The 22690-nt window shown below is 42.7% G+C and overlaps 1 protein-coding gene across 1 annotated transcript in view; it reads right to left on the reverse strand.

Moving 5' to 3' along the window:
- Positions 1–1407: 1407 nt before the first annotated feature.
- Positions 1408–22690, reverse strand: part of Myo16 (myosin XVI) — a 368989-nt gene continuing 347706 nt past the window's right edge. Inside the window, exons 34-35 of the mRNA XM_070003305.1 lie at positions 20403–20494; positions 1408–2650 (exon numbers count right to left, since the gene is read on the reverse strand). Coding sequence (XP_069859406.1) covers positions 2423–2650; positions 20403–20494 — 320 coding nt within the window. The 3' untranslated portion in view covers positions 1408–2422. The remainder of the gene's footprint in view (positions 2651–20402; positions 20495–22690) is intronic.

Genomic DNA, 22690 nt, shown 5'->3' on the forward strand with positions numbered 1-22690 from the left:
AAGTGACTAGGTCTTAAATTAGAACCTCAATATGGGATTGGTGACTTTAGAAAAGAGCTCTCAGAAGTTTGCTTCTGTTCTTCCTCCTCTCTGCCTTGTGAGCACATTTAGAACATGGCTATCTGTAGACTAGGAAGCAGATCACTGGATCATGGGGAGTTGTGATCTTGGCCTCCCTAGCCAGGACCAGAGTTCTGAGGATAGATGTTGCTGAAAACAATTTGCTACTTATACGTTTTTCTGATCCATGGAAGGGAAAAGGAACCACAGAAACAGCAGGACAAAGGATGAACTAATGCAACAATGATATTCACTAGACACTATGTTGGAAATGAACTATACAACTTGGGGGTGAAGGGGAGTGAGGAGGAGTGATTGGGAAAAAATGAGGGAGGGAGTAACAGTGTTTAAAAAGAAATGTACTCATTACCTTACTTATATAACTGCACCCCCCCATTCATCATCTTTACAATCAATACATAAAACTAGAACCACCAACCAAAACCAATTTGCTACAGCTTGAACTAGACAGTGTTAGGAAGACTAGATCCCATATGCTTCACACTGCCAAAGCAAGTGCATGCAACATTAATGTCTTAGTTGCTCAATCAAGTTCCACTCTGGGCTAAATAAGTTCACCATGAGGGGGGTTATGCAAACACCCAATTCTATGGAGATTATTAACTGCCTACAACTTCTAGGGCATGGCCTTCCGGAAGCCTTGTGTGGATGAAAAGTGGAGTCTTTCCCGTTGCTTCTGGGCTGGGTTCTGGAGATGACAGAGGAACAGGCCGGAGCGTGGCTGGCTGAGGGATGGCTGGGACCAGGCTGGGGACCTCCTTGTGACTGCTGGAGGGCAGCAGTGACCTGTGTCAGCAGTGACCTTTTATTCTGTGTGTTTCAAGGCCTTCACCTGAAGGCCCTAATGTGTCAAGGGTCAGTTGACTCTTAGCCACAGGAGGTGAGGATGCAAAGCTGCTGATCTAGAATCCACATCCTCTTCCTTCTTCAGCTCACATTACATTCCAGACCACTGCCCACCTGCCCAGGTCACCCCCGGACCATGGATCCCAACTTTGCTCCTAAGAGCTGGCTCTGGGCCTGGACACCCTGCCTCACCTACACTCTGGACACGCTGCAGGAAAGGCTCAGCTCACTGGTTCCCAGCTCTCCAGCAACCCTGGCACAAATGTGGCCAACCACCGGACGGCCTGTCCACTTGTCTTGGGAATTTTGATCACAGTAAACTCTCTTTTGGAGGCAGTCATCTTCTTATCTTGGCACTGATAACTAATCCTGGTACTAATATTTTAAAACAGCTAATACAAGTATTCCTGGAAGACACATCCACCACCACGAAGAAAATAAAATGACAGAAGGACATCATTGTACCCTTTTATTGGCACAGAAACTTTCCAAAGGCTGGTATGAATCAAAAGTTCAAAGTAGCAAGACAGGGCAGACTAGAGCCAGGGCTCAGAACTTGCGGACAGCCAGCAGAAGCACATGGGTGAGACAGCAAGGCGGGCGAGAGAAGGGAAGGGAGCACAGCTTGGGCTCATGCAGCAGGCCGGGGGTGCACAGTGTCTCTTGATGCAGTGCTGCTCAGGCCAGGGAGATTCGGCCTATGTATGTCTCTGGACTGTTGAGGCCTTAGATTGGGCTTCTAGCTGTGAAGCTGAAGTCATCCGTTTCACTGAGCACTGCAAGTAGGCAAATATCCTGTAACCTCTGCCCAAGCCAAGAGGACGAAGATTCTAAGCAGGAAAAAAAGCCATGGGCAGAGCTGCATTCTAACAGATGGCAAGGTCTAACCTGGGGACCTGCCGGGGACCTGCCGTGGGTGGGTGCCAAGCTAAGCAACAACACAGTCTCCAGGCCTTTGGGTACTTCAGATTTAAAAAAAAAAAAGAGTAGGTGGAGGAAAAGAATCCTAGAAATGTCTTTTTAAAATCTATATTTTAAAGGAAGGGAGCACCACGGATTGCATGAAGTTATAAAACACAGTAATAAATGTGTAAAATAACCGACAGGTTTATAACCCCATGACACACAAACACCTACAAAATCCATGTCCTGTGCACCGAGTCATAATTCAGCCATCAGCTAGACAAAGGCCCGACTGGCTGGCTGTGCGAAGCCCCCAGAGCTGCACCTGCTCTCCTTTCCAGCACCGCTCCAGCCACTCTCCTTATTGCGGGGCAGATGTGCAGCCCGACAACCAGAGTGGCGCTGCAACATAGATACATACACGCATTCACGCACATGTGCATGAGCGTGTACACACACACACACACACACACACACACACACACAATGAGATCTCGGAGTCAGGGTCCTGTGCTTTAGTGTAAATGCATGGAGAGATTAATGCAGCCCTCGCCGCCAGGCAGTTTTGCTGTGTGGGCGCCTCCAAACCATGTCAGATGGTACTGTCCCAGAGCTCGGAGGGCAGCCTGCTGCAGGAAGCAGTCTCAGGCTTCTTGAGAAGCGTGGGCTTCCTGCAGGGAGGTGGCGGGGGTGTGCGGGGCTCTGCATGCTGCAGGACGTGCTGCCAGTCTTCCTGTTCCTCGCAGAGCTTCCGTCTCCAGTCCAGGAGCTCCCGCAGGGCTACACTTTCATTCTCTGAGAGCCTCAGGTGGTGGATGACCTGGGGGACAGAGAGGAGAACCAGGGTGTCAGCAGGTGAACAGGGGAGGTGACAGCAGCCATGAAGTCTGCAGGAGGCCAGGCAGGATGGAAGGAGACCACGTTCTCCCCAACCTCAAGCCCCAAGGCCCAGGAGACAGCAGCAGCCGCAGATGGCTTTGAATGACTGAATCTGCATAAGGACTGGAACCAGGCATTTAGGAGGCGGGCAGATGGGTCAGCACATGGCATGTCTGTGGATGACTGGGGAAGAACCCAGACTCCTCTGTGATTACCAACACGCCTGTTGACATCATGCATTTCATTTTCACTTGACTTCGGACAGCAATGGATGCTGTCTCAGAAACAGAGATTTCCCAAGCTTCACTCCCTTCTATTCACATGGTTAAAACCCACCACCAGGGGCTGGAAAGGTGGCTCGATGGTGGAGTGCTTGTCTTGCATGCATGAGGCCCTGGGTTCGATTCCTTAGCATCACATACACAGAAAAAGCTGGAAGGGGTGCTGTGGCTCAAGTGGTAGAGCGCTAGCCTTGAGCAAAAGCTGCTCAGGGACAGCACCCAGGCCCTGAGTTCAAGCCCCAGGACTGGCAAAAACCAAACAAACCCCCTCCCCAACTATGATAAGCCAAGGATAGACCCCCCTTCTCACAAAGCTTGCTCCTGGCTGGTGTCTTAGAGGACAGACCCACTAAGAGATTGTTGTTCTGGGCAGTTGTTGCAAGAGATTGCTACTAAAGTGGTAAACTGGCTCTGTGCGAGGTGGCTCATGGTGCCCAAGGATGCCTGAAGCCTGGCTCCAGTTTCAAAGTGCACGCTCTAGGTGGGGACAGAGTCAAAGAGTGTGTCCAACTATTACCATGTCCTCCATCAAACCCCAGCCCTCAAAGGTGGAATGGCCTCTGGCATCTGTGAAAACATGAAATGTGATTGGCTCCTACCACAGTTCACCAGGATGCTTGGGAACAGAACATCCTCCACTCCTGAATGGGCATAAAGGGCGAGTAGCTTTTGAGACTCTGGGCACCTATTTCCTGCTAGCAGTCAGTACCCATTACAGCGAAGCTTTACAGATGCTAACATCTCTAGAAAGTAGAATCAAATGGGGTTCCAATACTGGGCTTTGTGGTTGAAGGCTTTTAAATGTCTATGATTAAACAGTGAAGAGAAGAAAAGAAAAATGGATGGGTAAAAGAAATGTGAAACAGATACACATGTCAAAGGAGCATGGGAAGCAGAGAATATAAAAAGATGCAAAATCCGGAGGTCTGAAACTGGCTTGTGCATTAATACATACAGTACAAGAAGCTCAACAAATCACATTAGAGATAAACATACATTCTACCCAGGTACCAGGTAGGTCAACTTGCAAGTGCTGAAAACCAAAAAAGAGGCAAAGCTTTAAATCCCACAAGCTAGACACAGGCGACAGCCAGAACCACAAGGAGACTAGAAGCTGGCTTCTTCACAGGGACACGGGGAATCTGAAAACATGGATTTGTAGATGAAAGCAAACAAGCCAATCTCATGGTGTCAGCCCAATAAAAATGTTCCTAAAAATGAAAGGCAAGTAAAGATATGAAAACAAAAAATAAAGAAATTTGCTGGCCAGGCACCGGTGGTTCACGCCTGTAATCCTAGCTACTCAGGAGGCTGAGATCTGAGGATCGTGGTTCAAAGCCAGCCTGGGCAGGAAAGTCCGTGAAACTCTTTATCTCCAATAAACCACCAGAAAACCGGAAGTGGCACTGTGGCTCAAGTGGTAGGGCACTCACCTTGAGCTGAAGAGCTGAGGGGCAGTGCTCAGGCCCAGAGTTCAAGTCTGGGCCTGAAGAAAAGAAAAAAAAAAAAAAGAAATTTGCTATCTGAAATCTTGCATTAATAGAAAGACAAAAGGAAGGGTTTATTTTATTATGAGGGTAAAAGAAAATGATTATCAATGGAAAAATTGGCATTTACATGGGCATTAGTAAACTCAAGGGTCAATATAAATTACATGGCTGAAATGCTTTGTAGAGTGAAAATCATATAAGCAGCACAAAGTATGCCATCAGTAATCACACAATCCAGGAGGGAACACAAAGTATAGAATTAGGTCTTGAAGTTAAAGCAGTATTAGAGCAATACAAGTAGAAAAATAATAAAATACGTTGGAATGCCCTAAGCCATGTATGAACATTTCATCCTGTGGTAAAACAACTGGAAAAATGAGACAATCTTTAAATAAAAACTTACAAGATTCAAAATCACAACAGGGGAAAGAAAGACTGGATAAATGGGATTGTATCCAACTGAAGAGCTTCTGTGGGGCAAAGGACATAACTACAAAGATAAATAGACAGCCCACACAATGGGATAAAACCTTTATTAGGTATGTATGTTTTAGCCCCCGCGGGGGCTGGGAAGGTGGCTCAGTGCTTGCCTTGCATGCATGAGGCCCTGGGTTCGATTCCTCAGCACCACATAAGCAAAAAGAAAAAAGCCGGAAGTGGTGCTATGGCTCAAGTGGTAGAGCACTAGCCTTGAGCTGAAGAGCTGAGGGACAGTGCCCAAGCCCAGAGTTCAGGCCCACGACCGGACCCTGCCCCCTGCAAAAAAAGAAATGTACTCATTACCTTGCCCATGTAATTGTAACCCCTCTGTATGGTATTTTCACAATAAATTTTTTTTTAAAAAAAGACTAAATATATAGCTTCCCTATGACCCAGCAATCCCACTTCTGAGCATTTATCCAATGGACCACAAACCAGGCCACACTAAAGCTATCAGCACAACCATGTTCATTGCAGCATTGTTTACCATAGCCAATATATGGAAATCAACACAGATGTCCCTCAGTGGACAAATGGATCAAGAAAATGTGCTATACATATACAATGGAATTCTACTTATCCATTAGAAAGAAAAATATTGCATCAAATCATAAGGAAATGGAGAATTGGAAAAAAATTATATTAAGTGAAGTAAGCCAGAGCCAAAGAAACATAGGCTGCATGGTTTCCTTCATTTGTGTAATTAGAATATGTGTACAAACCTACAAGTAAATACAATGAACGATTAAAATAAATAAATTATACATGCACACACACTGGGACATGATAAATTATATAGGACTATAGACTTTCATATGTGAGGTTAAAGGAAGCTATACAAAGAAATGGTTGACAAAAGTTCAATAGCTATGTGCATATGATCATATAAAATAATATTCTATGAAATGAATTCCAAGAAAGGGAAACAAGAGACATTTTTCAGTTATCATTATTGTTATTTTTGTTTTCTTTTCCTTTTGTCTTGTTTGTTTATTTGTATTTGGGAGGCTAAGAGAGGGCATGGAAAAGGTAGAATAAGGGTAAGCAAATACAATAGTAGTACTCACTAGACATTAGGTGGAAAATGAACTGGCTATTTTATGAGTAGCGTTGGGAGGGAAAAACTAGGAAAGAACAATGGAAGGGGGGACATGATTCAAAAAGAATTGTACTCAGGGCTGGGAAGGTAGCTCAATGCTTGCCTTGCATGCATGAGGCCCTGGGTTCGATTCCTCAGCACCACATAAGCAGAAAAGCTGGAAGTGGTACTTGGCTCAAGTGGAAGAGTACTAGCCTTGAGCTGAGGAGCTGAGGGACAGCGCCCAGGCCCAGAGTTCAGTTCCTACAACTGACCAAAAAAAAAATTGTACTCATTTCTCTTTACCTGATTCATGTAACTGGAACCCTTCTGTTTATCAACTCTACAATTACAACAAAAGAGACTGAAAAAAAATAAACATCCAGTTCATCTAAGAGAAACCAAAAAAGGTAAAAGAAAGGATTAAATGTGGAGACGAATTCCTAGTAAAAGAATCAAGTATAAAAAGTGGGCAAATGGAATGCACATCTTCTCCAGTGCCTGGTACCCTTCTTCTTTGCCTGGTATTTGAGGACGTGTGCCTGTCTCATCCTGATGGCTTGGGTGGGAAGGGGGGTGGTTGGTAAATGGCACAACTCTGTCCTCACAGTAGGCAGAAAATGCTCCCAGCTGTATTTCTTCTGAAGTCTAAACTCTTTTCAGTGTGTTCATAATGTCTAAAGATAGACGAAGCGTGAGCCTGTCCCGAAGTTCCCGGCAGGAAGAACAACAAAGACCACATGGCTCAGTCAAAGCCAGGACGCAGAGCCCTTTGGCCTGGTGACTCTCGGGTGTAGCCGGCATAATGAGGCTTGTTGGGAGAGATTGTGACAGAAAATATCCCTAGTCATCTGAGTCATTGTTTCTGGGTTTGGAAGGGGAAAAAAATAGATCTCTTCCATTTGAAAGCTTCTTAGTCTTTTCTAAAAATACTTGAATTTTGAAGTATATTAAAAAGGTTAAACTAATAATATACACAAATGATTAGAACCAATATCCTTAATGAGGCTACGGATGGTTAAAAAATGTGGGAAGTACAGAATGCTATTCTTCAATCAACAAGCAAGAGCTTGTTCTTGACTGAGTAAAAACATGACAACAATGAACTTTCATCCAGAACAATCCCTGTTACCACAGGAGCCCAGTGGAATGTGCCTTGTTTTCTGTTATGGAGATGAATTCATACTGAGGGAATTCTACCAAGAATGTACCAGAGGTGCCAGACCACATAGATGCCATACTAAAATATTAACATTTTGCTCTTTATTTAAAAAAAATTCACAAAGAATGTCTTAAAAGAAGGCTAAAAAATTCTGTGTAAGAAGGTGTGATAGACAGTACTTTAAAACTGCAATTTGAAGAGGCTCCAAAGAGAATAGCAGTATCACCTAACAAATGATATTTAATCTGCTCCACTTAGATTTATTACATTTATTAGTCTGTGAAGCTCAAGTATTGTATTTATCACAAGCAGTGAAAGAACACTGATACTTTAGAATAGGACACAAATGCAATTATGAGCGCTATTTCAATGGTGGTCCAGTAATATGGAAGCAATAAAAAGCATGTAAAATATTATCCCATGCCGTAAAAAATGTCCAAATCAGCATTAACCCATCCTTTATACCCACCTAATGCCCTCTGGGTAACAACTAAAGTGTGTATCTCTGCATTTACTATTATTTGATATTTCACAGTAAGTTAAATATTATCTTTAAAAGGGCCATAGTGACTTTGTAAGGGAAAGTTTTATCTTGATACTGTTTTCGGAAGAGTTTTACTGTTTCAAGAATGACTGCCTATGAGGGATGCCAAGCTCAGTGTCTGCTGATTTTTCTCTGGCCAAAGGTTATCCTGCTTCGTTTGCATGATAAAGGGCATCACATCAGCATCCTTTAACCTAAGTCTTATTTTCATGGCTTTCCAACACTTGTGTGCTCCCAGCATCACTACCTCTGATAGTCATCTCCCTTTGCAATTTAGTAGTGAGAAAGCGGAAAGTCAAAGTTTATGGGGAAGATCGTAGGTGACAAATGCACCCAGGTGACAGACTTCAGAGATGGAGGCAGTTTTACAAAAGCTGCCCAACCGGACTGCTCTAAAGATGACAGGCAACCTTGTTCATCTATGACCAACTACCCAGGATTCCTAGGGGCACTGTGGCCTGGTCTGTACTTACAGCAGAAACATGTCTTCTCCCTTCCTCTTCAGGAAGGACTACAGCTGACTCTCGCACTTATTAATTCTGTAACCCTCTGAGCACCACAGCCACATCTCAAGCTCACAGCATGTGCAAGGACACATATAAATCACAAAGTGAATTAATCTCCCAGGGGGCTAGGGAATGCTCAAAGAAAACCCTTTCCTTCTACTAGATTTGCAAGAGGAAGATTCTTTATGGAAACACAGAAAACCACCATGATGGCTCAGAATAAGGTAAAAGTAATGGCTTCCTTCTGTCATGAAGAACATCTGGTTGATCTCATGTTCAAACATTCAGGACATTAATCTACTGTCCACTAGATACATCCTACTGTCAACCATCTCGTGTCTCCCAAGAACTAGAAAATATCAGTTACAAAGGAAGACAGTTTGATAAGGTGAGAGAAAGATGGAGTTCATATAAAGTCTTTCTCTAAAGTAAGATATTTCTAATCACTGACTTTCAAGGGTTACACAGAATAGCTTACAATCTAGAGGGACATACAACCGGATCTTAAGGGTACTGAGGCTTATTGCTCAGGTATCTATTTACAAAATTTATGAGATGAAGTAAGTAATGTGAGATGAATTTCCTTGCCTTCCCGTGGATAGACATTCCTGTGGACAAAACTAGTTATTCTAAATTAGCAACTTGTTGCTGAACTTTTACCTTAAGTCTTTCCCTTCCATGATGGAAATGACTTTGTTAAATAATTCAGATGTAAAATCAGCTCGCCGTCCATTTGTCACAGAATTGATTTTTCTATTGACTATTCACCCAGAGGTGAAGGGGGGTATGTACTGACATTTATGGAAATTAAAAGGAGGAAGTGCCCTGGGTGGCTAACTAGTGAATGGTAGTGTTTCAAATGGAAACATGATTTTTATTCATTGCTAATAAGAAGTTGGTGGAAAAGAATATGAAAAAATAAAATTGGAAAGACAGGACTTTAAAACTAAAGAAAACCTAAATGTATCTAAAAGACTGGGCTTAGAACAAGCTGCTACTTCAAGTCCTGATTAAAAGGTTTGTGATGTCTACTCTCCTAAAAAGCATCAAAATCATCTGAAAGTGGAACTAGCATTTGTGGTTTTTGCCTGAAAAAAAAAAGTTGGTTCTTCTTAATACAGAAGAAATCATTCATGTACCGATTCAATTAAGTTCCCGCTGGGGATTATGTTTCCTTTGTAGTCTAAAGTTTAGATAAAAGGAAAAAATATCTCTTAAAAGGCATGGTGAGTTACTAAAAATAAAAGTAGCTATATTTGGAATTTGGTGGATGAGAGGAATTTTAATTTCTTACCATAAAAAGTCAAGGACTATCTTTTTATAATAAATAAAGTTACCTTGGAAAATATTTCATCTAATTTCAATAGACATTTATTTGGACTTCTGAAGTTGATTTTAACCTCTCGAGACACAGTTATAAGTAAAAATGGATTCTGGTGAAAGGATGTAAGTGATGTGCTTTATCATATGAACTGAGATATAAAGCATACAGTGGTACTGAAAATCATACCATGCAATATATTTGTGACATTTAGGGGATGTGAGTTGTAATCTTTTTACCCCCGTGGTGTCTGAGGGCACATGTCTCCCAGGACACCATGGTTGAGCAAGAAAACCATTCAACTATATTCATAGTAGTCTGGGCGTCCGGAACTTGAAATTACACCTTGCAGGCTACAGTACTGTCACAGAAGTTCCCCTGTGGATATGATTTCCAAAGATCAGATATTATTTCATGCTCTTGATCTCAACTACTGCACTTGTTTGATTTGTTTTCCCTACAATGCCACCCAACATCTGCTAAAGACGGGCTCTGCCTTTCAACAAATCTCATTTTCACTTTGTCATTTAAATTAAGCACATTCACAATTACCTTGCTATTTGAGCACTGCTTGCTTTTTAGAAGACATATGGCCACAAAATTAAGGGCAGGGAAACAGCAGAAGACAATGACTTAAACACAATTGATGACAAGTTGGGCCTGCCTGAGACCTTCACTGCACCCGCGGAAATGTGGGATGTGCAGGTGGGAACTTCAATGGTTTCGTTTTGTAATTTATCTTTCATATATTTTTAGTCTATTAGTTTTGACCAATTCGGTCAAAGCTCATGAATGAGGCTGACAGTACACCTAGAATATGTATGTGTGTGTTTGTGTGTGTGTGTGTGTGAATGTGAGAATGTGTATGTGTGTGAAAGATGGTATGACAGGAACACCATTGATTATTGAGCGTTAACATTTCTTATAAATAACATCTCAAAACGTTTATCATTGGAAGATGTGGACCAGGTAAGTCCTTTGCTATGAATGAGTAAAGACAGTTAAATATCGGAGTCTATATTTAGTTAATTAAGGACAGCAAACAGTAACACTTGTTAAATGGTAAGTCAAACACACGACAACTAGGAACAAAGTGGCCCCTGGCCATGCAATCATGCATAAGCCAAGAAGGGCAGCGTGTGCTACTAGAAGCACGTTTCTCCCTCACAGAATGGCCGGGCCAGCCTCTCCTGAGTGAGTGGCCCCGCAGATGGCTCCCGATGCTCCCTGGTCTCTTTTTGGAGCAGGGAAGTTCCGGTGTTCAGCTTTAGGATAGAAAAGGCTGCAGAAGGTCATGTAAGGGGGTTGGGTGGGCGGAGGTTAGAAATGGTGCCATTGCTGTAGCTCCATTCCCTTGGCCACTCTGTCGCATGATCGCTCCCAACCACAGAGCAACTGTAGCACGTGGCCTTGCTGGGTGAAGAGAAGGACCGCCAGCCTTTGGGTTGCTAGGCCCATTGCAGTGCTTTCAAGACAGGGTCGGTGCCTTCAAGACAAGGATGCCGAGGAAACAAACGTCAAGAGGGGTTAGGAAGGAAAAGGAACAAGGTTTTGCCAGAGTAGCCTAAATATAATAGTGAATGGTTAAAATCGAGTTTTCTTCCCAAAAATAGATAATAAAAGTCACCTGCAAGTGTATAAAATTAATTTAAATCCACTTTGGGATCAAACGCTGGGCTTTTTATATCACTGACTGGATGACATTTTCCAATATTATAGTTCATCTGTTTTAGAACCTATTCCTGACGCAGTCAGAAATGCAACGTGACAGTTGCAAATAATAATGTGATCACAGAAATCAGAAGAACAAGTCTTCCTTCAATTCTGCATGGAGGGAGTCTTTTCTGTTGTTTCGGCCTAAGACTGTCATTGGCTTGTCTTTGTCAGATTACATGGAACCTGGCTTTCTGAAGCCCCACTTAGCATGCTTGGATATGCCGAACAGTGATAAAGGCTCTCCCACTTACAGAAAAGGCAAACATTTTCCCTTCATGTACACTCTGAGCAGATCAGTTCCTACTGCTAGTGAGACGGATTTGAAAAGTCAGAAAAAAATATGCTCACACACTGGCATGCTTCATTCTGCCTCCAGCTTTGGTTTATAATGTAAAACTTTCCCTTTTTCTAGACTCTACACTGGAGAGGCCCTCAGCTCTCTCTAGCACCCATGCACCCTGTCTCACTTTTTCTTTGTCCCAGTTTCCTTGTAGATTACACACTTCCCCTAGGCAGTATTTACAGTTTGCTTCCTCATGCTAGAATTTAACTAGTGATAGGGCATAGGGGTTTGTTTTTGTAGATGAGAGTATCCCAATTAACAAGGCTTGTGTCCAGCAATAGAGAGGTCTCAAATATGTGTTGATGAATGAACCAGTGAGCAATGACTGAATCTCTGAAAATTAAACGTATATGCCTTACCTTTATTCCATATACTATGCACAAATATACACATATAATTACAGAGTTACACAAAGTAAAACCATGTACGTTGTTCTCTGGAGTCAACAAACCTTCCAGAGCTTTTCCCATCCCATGTGACCTCACTTTATAAAACTTCCAAGCAGCACAGAAAACCTGACTCCACTAGCCCCAGCCAGCCTGCCAGAGGCAGTGTCTACCAAATTTATTGGGGGTATTTTCTTTTGTTGCATAGGTTCCAATAAAAAATATTTAATAAACCTAAGGAATGTTTTAGCAGTTTGATTCTCTTAATTCTTCTGGGGCTACTACTAGATGGTAATTAAATTGAGCCAGTAATTTATGGAGCACTTTGTGTTTGTAACATAAAAGAGATTAAGCTGAACTCGGTACCTATTCTGCATAAGCTCAAAAATGCATTAGGCTCCACACGCATACGCACACATGCATGCAAAACCACAATTCTAGAAAATAAGATACACATGCTGGGTGCAGTGGTTCAAATTTGCAATCCAAGGTGTTCAGGAGGCAGGTATCAATCAGGGGGATCAAAGTTCAAGGCCAGACTGGGCATAAAGCTATGAAGACCCCAAGACTCCACCTCAACCAAAGAGCATAATATGGTGGTGAGAGCCTTTCAGCCTAGTTACAGAAGAGACCAAGAAAGATCTAGAAAAATGATTATGATACCAGGCTGCCTAAGGCAAAAAAAAAAAAAGAAAAAGAAAAAGGGGACACAGGAGGAGCCCAGGGAAACCCTGGTGAGGAGAGTGACCTTGAAGCAGAATGTGAAGGTCATGGAAAAATAACAGAAAGCCGTTGACTTCTGGCCCTACATTTACAAGTGTATTAGGAGTGAGTCATAGCTGCAGTCTGACAGAAAGAAAATAAATCATTGAACCCAGTGGTTAGCAGGAGACATGGGAGAGCTTGTGTTCCTCTTGAGGTTTATAAATTGATTGGACCATCTTAGGTAGTTGAACTGGCACAAGAACCACCCTGAGAAGTGCCCACGCCAGCCTTCCCAGGGCTTTGATGATGTGAGTGGCATCTGCGGTGGTATTGGTCGTCCCGTACAACAGGCACACCTGGGAAGCCTGCAGCTCACCATCCACTGTCAGACTGCAGACACACTGTTCTGGAGGAATCTATGGCTGTAGCTATGTAACAGTGTCTCTGAGAATAGTTTCCTGGTGGCAGGTGTGCTCGCTTGTACAAAGTGTGATGTACGGCCCTGAACATCACCATCTCCTGCACCTTTCATGAAGCCCAGATACACACAGCACCAGACAATACCGCTGCCTGTGCTGATGGGTGTGGGGGCGGGGCAGGGGAGGGGAGCAGATGTGGCTGGGCTGTACTCTGGGGCCTGAGATGGTCAGGCAGAGGAAGAAGAAGCCCTTCGGAGAGCAGGACTGTGTGCCTAGCACCCGTCCTGTCTCCACTAACTTGTTCCCTGCTGAGCATGTATTTTGTTTTATTAAAAATTATCTTTAGGTATATAAAGAGGTTCCAGCTCAACGGGGCAGTCCATGAGTACAACGGACCTTGCTCTGTGCCACCCTTACCAGCATTCTCTCCCACCTCTCCCAAGCCCACCCTTCCCCTCGAGTTACTTGGCTCCATGTTCATAGGTACCCCGAATGACAAGCTCGTGGGGGAAGACACTCGCAAGGCTGAGCTAAGCGGGGCATGCATGTCCGATGAAGGCCGACTCATGATGGTGGCATAAGCCCAAGGCTTTACATTTCGCCCGGAAGTGACGCTCACAATAAGATACTGGAAGAGAACAATGTGATGGAAACAGGAAAAAAAATTCCATCTCAACAACATACCAAATTGCAGAATAAACGTCAAAAACCCATTTGCAAAATAACAGAGCCACACTGTTATTTGCTTTTGGCACGGGGCAGTGTGATCTGTGGAGGCATGGCACTCCACGGCCACGTGCAGCGTGCTCACTTCCACACAGTGATTCCCTTCAGATTTGCCAGGGATGGGATCAAAACTCAGCTCTTAGTTTCTATAAAAATGCAGTTTTCTAAAGCTAATATGACAAAAGCTTAAGCTTTATTGAAGTTGGGTGTTTTATAGTCCTTTGTTTTCTAAATATGTTAACTATATTAAATATATTGAAATATATTTCTAAAAATGTGTTTATGCTATACTAAAAATATTTTTAAAAATTACATACATGACATATCTGATCAAATTTTAGATAGGTGTTACAATTTGTTGATCCAGTTAAAACTCCTCCATGTGTTAGATCTCATCTAGTACGTTAAAGTTAGAAGTGGTACTCAGAATACTGACAATGAAAAAGAGGAGTATTATAATAATATAATAATATGAATAAGTATTTTTAAGTCCTTACAATATTCCAGGCAGCATGTTAGGCATACCACATATATTTTTCTTAAATGACCTGAAAGAAAAATCAATTTTTTATATACCCATGTAAACACAGTTCTCCTTACCTCTCTCCCACTCTCCCTCCCTCCTTCCTTTTTCCCTCCTCTCTCCCTTCCTTCCTTTCTTCTGTCAAAAAAATCAACAATCAATAAAATATTTCCTCTTTAAATGATTTATCTAAGTTACTTAACCAATATTGAAATAAACATAGCTAGAATTTCTGTGTAAACATGTTTTCTCAGTTGCTCTGCTATTCTTTATATGATACGATGGCTAGTTGTAAATTTTCCATCAGGATTTTGAGTGTGCATCAATTGCTTTCCTGTTTAAAAACTGGCACCACTCTGATTTCCTTTCCATTTAATATTTCGCACAAATGGATTCTCCTCATTGACAAAAATCGTCAAGGTCTTAAGTACAAAAACATTGCATTTAGAAATATAGGCTGTCTGGGATATACATACAGTACCAATTTATGATGAAAAATATAAAATATAGGATTTAAAAATGGTCTATTTATCTATATAGATAGAATTACTGCTAATTCAGAGATTACCAATTAATTCACTGCTTCATTACTTGATTATAACAAATTTGCTACAAGGTGAGAACTGATTCCCTGAAACTGTAAGTTCTAAAAGCATCGTCTGTGCCAGGTGTTCTTCTATTTGATAGAAGACAGACAGACAGATAGATAGATGGATGATAGATGAATGGCTAGAAAGAAGCATATAAACTGATAGATTGATGGCTAAATAGAAGAATGATGGATGGACAGAAGAATGATAGATGCTAGAGGCTAGACCAGTGATAGATAATTTTGAAAGGATTATCTGATTTCTATTCTTTGACATGGGCTTTAGACTCATCATGTAATGGAAGAATTAAATGTGACTATATTTCATTAGTTCATTTAACACACAATGTTTTGGTACCGTGCTATAGTATATTTTAAGCAGTCCACAAAACAAACATAAAATGAATTTAGAAAGAGGGTATTGGATTTACTTAGTGCCCAGTAACTCTCAATTTTGCTGATATATGATATTGCAAAAAGGTTTCTTTGATGGTGCAGTAAAACAAACCACATAACAATTTGTTTCTTGATGTGGATCAATTTTATATTGATTGTATTATGGCAGTTGAGTAGAGAGTGGGCTAGATATTTATTAAGGTCTTGAGTACTAGATTGCCACTATTTTATTAAAGACCATCAATGACTTTGTATGATGAATATCTGGATATGTCTATTGTCCAAAACAACCTTTCATGTTCTTTTTCTTAAAAGCAAAAGAAACATTCTTTCAAGTTTGTCAGGAGAGAAATGCCCATAATAAACATCAAAGATGATGAGGCATGCAATACAACAGGGCTCTGATGATGAAGTGTGCAACACACCAGGGCTCGGAGAACAAGCAGAGGAGAGGAACAGAAGAGTAGAAGGCAAAGCGGGTAAAGTGAAGTGGTAATATAAACATAAACAAGCCACTCTCAAAAAAACAGCATCAGAAAAGAAAACACTGCAGTTTCCAATGTCACATGTGCACTTCTCAGAGATGCGCACGGAGGGGAGGGGTAGGAATCTCATTCAGGTTAGCCCCTCCCTCAGTCCCATGGCCACTGTCCCTCAAGCTCGAGAGTTTGCCATATGTCCATACAATCATGGGCTTTCTGCCTCAGGCCATGGGACCCTCTGAGTTACAGAGAGATACAATCCCAGTAGAATGTAAGACATCTTTTTTCCTTCCTTGCACACTCTAAAGGATTTGAACATGCCAAATAGCACACACTTAAAAAAATATGACTCAAATCTCACAGACCATTACATACAGAACTGTCATATTGTAAATGCTGTCTAATTCCACAAGCAATTTGCAATGCTTTGCTAAGCTACAGAATTCCAGCTTTAGGCCCACAAAGCTGCCCTCGAGGGCCAGCAGGTGGGATTCCATGATGCCACATGTCCACTGCTGCTTTTATTCCTGCTGAGTGCTACAGAAGGTCATAAATATTTTACCATGGTTCACAGCATGGACATACGGAGCCTTCTACATCACAAGGCTAATGCTCTAGCTTTCGTTATTTCCAAGAATCTTAAGTGGCTTGTACTCCTTTCCTAAAGCCATCAGAGCCCACAAATGCATAAAAAGTTATGGTGGAATATAATATACAGTGTGTTTCCTACATTTTTGTATGTGAGACTTTCCCCTATCAGATAGTGTTTCATGTCTACATTAACAGTAAGGAGGGTTGGGAGTGTAGCTCAGTGGTAGAATGTGTGCTTCCATGTACTACCCTGGTTTGATCTCTAACATACAAAAAAATATTAGAAAGAATGACATTGTACTATTTGTAAAGAAATGAAAATATCAGGAAAAAAATTATGTTCAAGTGAAGTAAGCCAGGCCAAGAGAGACAAAGGATGCATGCTTTCTCTTATATGTGGAAGCTAGATTTCGCTTATAAGCAAATATGTTGGGTGGTATGCAAGTACATACAAATATATGAATGAAATATGGTAGTTCCAAGGGAGAACCCAAATAGTGTAATTCCATCAAATGGCAAAGTCAAAGTCCAGAAAAATAAAACACCAAGAAGATGGTAATTGAAACGGGTGAGGTACTTGAAAGGGGGTTAAGGGGCGGAGAAAAAGGAGAATGTAGCTAAGGATTCAATGTATACCCTGCAAAATTAAGAAGAATGAGGGCAGGGTGGAGGAGGGGAGGGATGGGGGAGAACACTGAAAAGGGGTGACACTGATGAAGATGCATTGTATTCATATATTGCCTTGTTAAATGGCAACTCTTTTGTACAACTACTTAAAGATAATTTTAAAAAAAAGGAAAGGAAACAAAAGAAATCACAGGTATATTCAGCAGGGCCAGGCCCTTATTAGGAGGACAAAAAGTTAGCTGGAAAGGCCAGGCCGTTGGGCTAAGTGGTCCTAGACCTGCGTAGGCTGGTGCTCCTCTGCTGTGTTCGCATCCTAAGGTGCCACATGCATTCCTTCATTTCTGTGTTTTACATGTCTCTCTCTCTGTGAATGGTAGATAGATGGACTGGACCCAGATCTGTGTGGCTGTCAAATAGAAGAGGGGAGGGGTCTCTCCCAATGTCTGTCAACTGTGGTTTCATGGGATGTGAAACAGACCAGCGGCCAAAAGACCAACCCAAACAGAAGTCGCCACCACGCCCAGTGTCTGCTGTTGGTCACCTAGGCTTTTATTCTGAACCAAAACATCTTCCAATTTCTGGTCGGTTGTGAGGTTTGAACTCTGGGCCTGGGCGCTGTCCCTGAGCTCTTCAGCTCAAGGCGAGCACTCTACCGCTTGAGCCACAGTGCCATTTCCAAAACGTCTTCCAATTTCTGAAAACACGGAATGACCCTCCATTCACTCCTGTTGTTTATGCCTGGCTTATTTCCACAAGCAGAATTCCTGGTGCTAACATCTACTCCCATTATGGAACTAGTGAAGTGTCCAGAAGATCGCTCATCAGTTTTGTTTTTTTTTTAATCTGTGACAACATCCACACATGTTAATCTTCATTTAGAGGATGTCGTAAGTCCCCGAGGATGCGAAGTAACATGGACATCCTTGAAGAGAGATGGTGTATTTGGTTCACATTTTGCTTCACTGTTGCAGGTCTAATCCCACCGCGGTGCCCTGTCTGGTTTTATGGCATTCTTGTTGATTCCTACTCACGGAAAATCTCAAATGCAGCACGCCTCCGTGTATCCATGCTTCCTCTATAAATGTCAAGCAAGGGATAAATTCTGGACGACGTGTGGCCATTAAACCCCAGTGTCACATAACTCACAGCTCCTTGACCCCATGAAAGGAAGAAAACAAGCCTGACTGGCCGTTTCCTTGGGAGGGGACCAGAGCCTTTGAAAACAAGTTCCTGTGAGAACTGGGGATGGGAATTGATTCCTGCCTGCCTTTCCCCGTCTCTCTGCTTCTTACACAAACACAAAACCAGGGAAGACTGGGGAACCACTTCCCTCAAAAAAATCACTGCTTCCTAACAAATGGGGCAATGTCATTCTTTCTGATGGAGGCATAGAATTCCATTGTGTATATATACCACATTTTCTTAGTCAAGCGGAAAAGGTCAGATAATGTGATGTTGGGAAAATGAACCCTTAGATATGTATTTTAATTTTTTTTCTTTCATGCATGTGTTTCTAACGCATTTATAAGATTATTTCTTTGTTGCTTTGTATGTCCCTCCCCCACAGTATAACCCCCACTTTCACTATATTTGATGTCAGTATAACTTGTGGAGGAGAAGGGGAAAAACAAGTCATTAAAGGATTCAGGTGGACCTGTTGCAACAATGAGAAGTACAAATTGTCATGTCAAAAACGAGCTTTACAATGTTGGTGGGGGGGGGAAGGATTGGGTGGGGGGGAGGGGGGAGGCTGGGAAGGGAGGTGAAGGGTAAACAAAGGAGGAGGCTGCAATGCTTGGTAAGAAATGTATGCATTATCCTGCCCATATAATTGTAACCCCTCTGTACAGTATGTTCACAAATAAAATAAAATAAAAAATAAAAAAAATAAAACCTAAAAAAAAATTACTGCTTTTCTCTATGGCCCACATTGTAGCAGAGGCCTAAGGAGGGCGTGGATGGCCTGGATCCTGCTCTAACACAGAGGAGTAACAAAAATCAAAGCAGTGTTCACTACAGAAAGCAAGCTCTCCCAGGAGCTCCCAGAGACCAGGCCTCCACACGCTTACAATGTACTGGGAAGCATCTCTAAGGCAGGGAGGGAGATTAGGGAAATCTGTTATCACCAGCAATCGCCAGAGCCAATAGGTCAGTGAGTGATGTCAGCAGACTATAGGATTTATTTTTAAGATTAAAATTATTGATCTTCGTCACTCTCTCATAATTGTTATTTCAAAAAAAAAAAAAACCCCAACAACTTGGCACCTATAATGTGGCTGTGCCTATACAATCCAAATATTCCAGTGAAAGTGATCGTTTGTTGGTCAGTTGATTTCACGGAATATGTAGAGTCGGCCCAGTTTGTTAAGATTTTTTTTTATGTAGACAATCGACAAAACAAACTGATGCTATAGCTTCATGCAAGAATGCTATGGCTTATGTAGAAGTATTTAAAGTATTGGTAGTCAAGTACGTATTATGGAGTTCAACTGTATATTTTTATAAAGATAATTGTTAAAAGCAATATTTGAAAATACAATGGCATGGAAACAACACTAATTTTATCACGTAGATCCTCTCTCTAGTATTTTTATTTGCTCTTGAACGGTCTTTATCATGGTGACCTCTCTGAGCCAAACTCTGTGAGCACTGACAGGAAATGCGTGGCGTGAGCAAGGGCTGGGGCTGATGTCCTCAGCGGGACCTCACTGAAGTGAGAGCTGCTGTAGCTCAAATGAAGCTGACGCCACAGAACACGAGATGCCGAGATCTGATGACACACCGTGAGACTGCAGATGCTGCAGGGTTTTACTTCCCTTCTCTGGTCATCTATAATCTCCTTTTTTAGCTCAGGCCACATGCACAAAACATATCAAGATTTTTCAGAAGGCTTTATGCCACTAGCACCGGATATGACTTTGAATACCATCATATAAGTTGTGTCTAGAATCTTCCATTACAACAAGCATTCATTTTATTTTGGACATTATTTTCTCTTCTTTATGTGTGTGTGTATACACACATATATGTACATATATGCACTCATATATATACATATACAGATGTACACACATATGTATATAGGTGTACACACATATGGATGTACACATCTATAGATGTATATTATATATACAGATATAGATGTACATACACATATATATTGTAAATAAACCAAAAATTGGAGTCAGCTGAGATAGAGGAAAGAGAAAAATGTGAAGTTGAAGAAGCGTAGGCAGAGCTACCCAGCCCAGGATAAAAGAGTGTCAGCTAGCACTTAGCAGCTTTCTGTGGCACTCACTTGACCTGCTCCGCACCAATGAATGCGTACCTGTGTGGTGTGACTCTCCCGGTGCCTTTGGAAGGGCGGGGGCGTGGGGCGGCTCTCACACAGCTGGGGGAAGCTGTCATCATCAGGCTGACCTGTGGGCCAACAGTAGCCAGCGGTTAAGTTGTGTCTCTGACCCCAAATGTAGTCAGTTTTGTACTTCTTAAACACACACACACACACACACACACACACACACACACACACACACACACACACACACACACACGTCTAATATTTTCATGGGCAGAAACATGAGCAAACAGTAGTTGACTATTAAACTTAATAACAGAACATGGGACTTACAAAGCATTTCTGCTGACAGATATACGTTATACTACATCATATATAAGCTGTGAATATGGTAACAGACAGAATGATAAGAAGAAAGACACGGTGGTAGCATAAAGAAGGCAGAGGAGGAGCTTTCCTAGAGGTTGGGAGCCACGGGAAGCAGGGGGCCCTCATTCGCAGGGATGAGGGAGGCACAGCACAGGTGAAAGGAAGGTAAGGCGTAGGGGAGGGTGTTTGGCAGGGGGTTCTACTGTGCTGAGCAGGGAGGCCCCACGGAGGAAGGAGAGCACATGCTTCCGCCATGCACCAATCATAACCAATTTTACAGGGGTGACCGTGAGCTCCCAGAAACTCACCCATCCCTCCCCAAACGATGCAGCCGTACTTAGGAGAAACAGTGAGGTTCGTGGATTACCATCCAAGACAGAAGCCCGGCATCTCCACTCTAGCAGGGGTGCATGCAGTTCTTTGTTCTGGGGCACCCCGGGCTACTATGTAGGCTTTGTCTCCTTGGGCTCCCAGCACTAGATCCTAGAGGCACCCTGTCTCATGACACGGTGTTCTAAACACAGCTAGAGGTGCCCAGGGACAAATTGGTCATGTTACAACTGTTAGGAGGGTGGTATCACGCACGCATCTCCACGAGAGACCTGATTCATAAACATGAACAGATAAGTAACCGCCCCACGGAGTGGACTGGACCTAGAGAACTTTAAACACTGAAGCAATTACTCTTCTCCTTGGAAAGCATAATTAATGAGCACAGTTTAATTGATTAAACATATACATGATTCCTAAATTAAAAATCATTAGAAAATCACTGTGCATTTTTCCAATTACAGCAGAGCATGTGCTCTTCGGGGAGGTCCTGCCAGTCAATCTTCTGGTTAAATGGACAAATATGCCCAGGAAAAGGGGGTTCACTGTCAGGAGAAAGGCTAGCAGCTGGGCCCTGACACAAGGTCAGATGGGGTCTGGTGAGAGGGAATGTCCTCAAACAGAAACCATAGCAATGTCCTAGAGATCAGGAGAGGGTTCATGGGGACTCTGGAGGCAGTAGCAGCAAGTAAGGCTCCAGCCATGGAGTTCATGTTGAAGTAATCCAGAATTTTAGGAATTCTGAGGAAGTGAAGATGGGGTACTGTTTACAATTCCAGGCAACTAGGCAGGGAGTTGGCAAAAAGAAACAAAACAGGCCTAAGAGCCACATCTAAGACTCACTCACGTGTTGAGGTATTTATGGGATGGGGCGGTGGGGGCAGGGGGGAGGTCTAGGTAGAGAAGGAGGGGTGACACAGCAGCATGCATCTCTAGATCACTGGTCTCTTACCGAGCCAGGAGATCTGAGGCAGAAGAAAATTGTTAACTAGTTTTCGAAACTCAGCAATGACTTAGAAGGTTGCTTTTAGAACTGAAACCAAAGCTCAGTTTTGATTCTAAGGCACAGACCCAGAACCAAAGAAATCGTATCATGCATATCACATAGGTTAGTTCGATTAAATTGGTGCTAAACAGGCAAGGAAAGAACCAAGAACCAAGCAATGCCTTTCCAGGCCCTCAAGAAGCTTAGCATTTGGTGCAATGATATTTGACACCATGAGAGGGTGGTTGAGGAAACACTGGGGGGGGGGGTGGACAAAACCTCGGGGTAGCAGAGGTCATTTGGATGAAAGGATTTCAGGAAGCTTCCTTGCAGTCTTGCTGCTGACCCAGGATTCTTAGAGTGTGGAAGGGCGAAGGGAGCTGAATCCGCACAGTTACCACAAACAAGATGATGTCCGACGGTGTGCGTTCACGCACGTATACTCCCACCAGGGCTCTCTGGATGGCGGGTTGCATCTATCTGAGCTGTGGCAGATGGAAGCCATGAGGCAGGTTCCCAGCTCACCAGGGTTTGGTTCTGACCCGGCCAGACTCGATACAGTGTAGGAATTAATTCAGGGCACACCAAGAACTGGGCTCTGTGCGTAGGCTCAGCAGGGCTTCTGCTCAGCCAG

The sequence above is a fragment of the Dipodomys merriami genome, unplaced genomic scaffold (genome assembly GCF_024711535.1).
Source record: "Dipodomys merriami isolate MVZ:Mamm:240054 unplaced genomic scaffold, mDipMer1.0.p SCAF_6, whole genome shotgun sequence".
NCBI classification, from domain to species: domain Eukaryota; kingdom Metazoa; phylum Chordata; class Mammalia; order Rodentia; family Heteromyidae; genus Dipodomys; species Dipodomys merriami.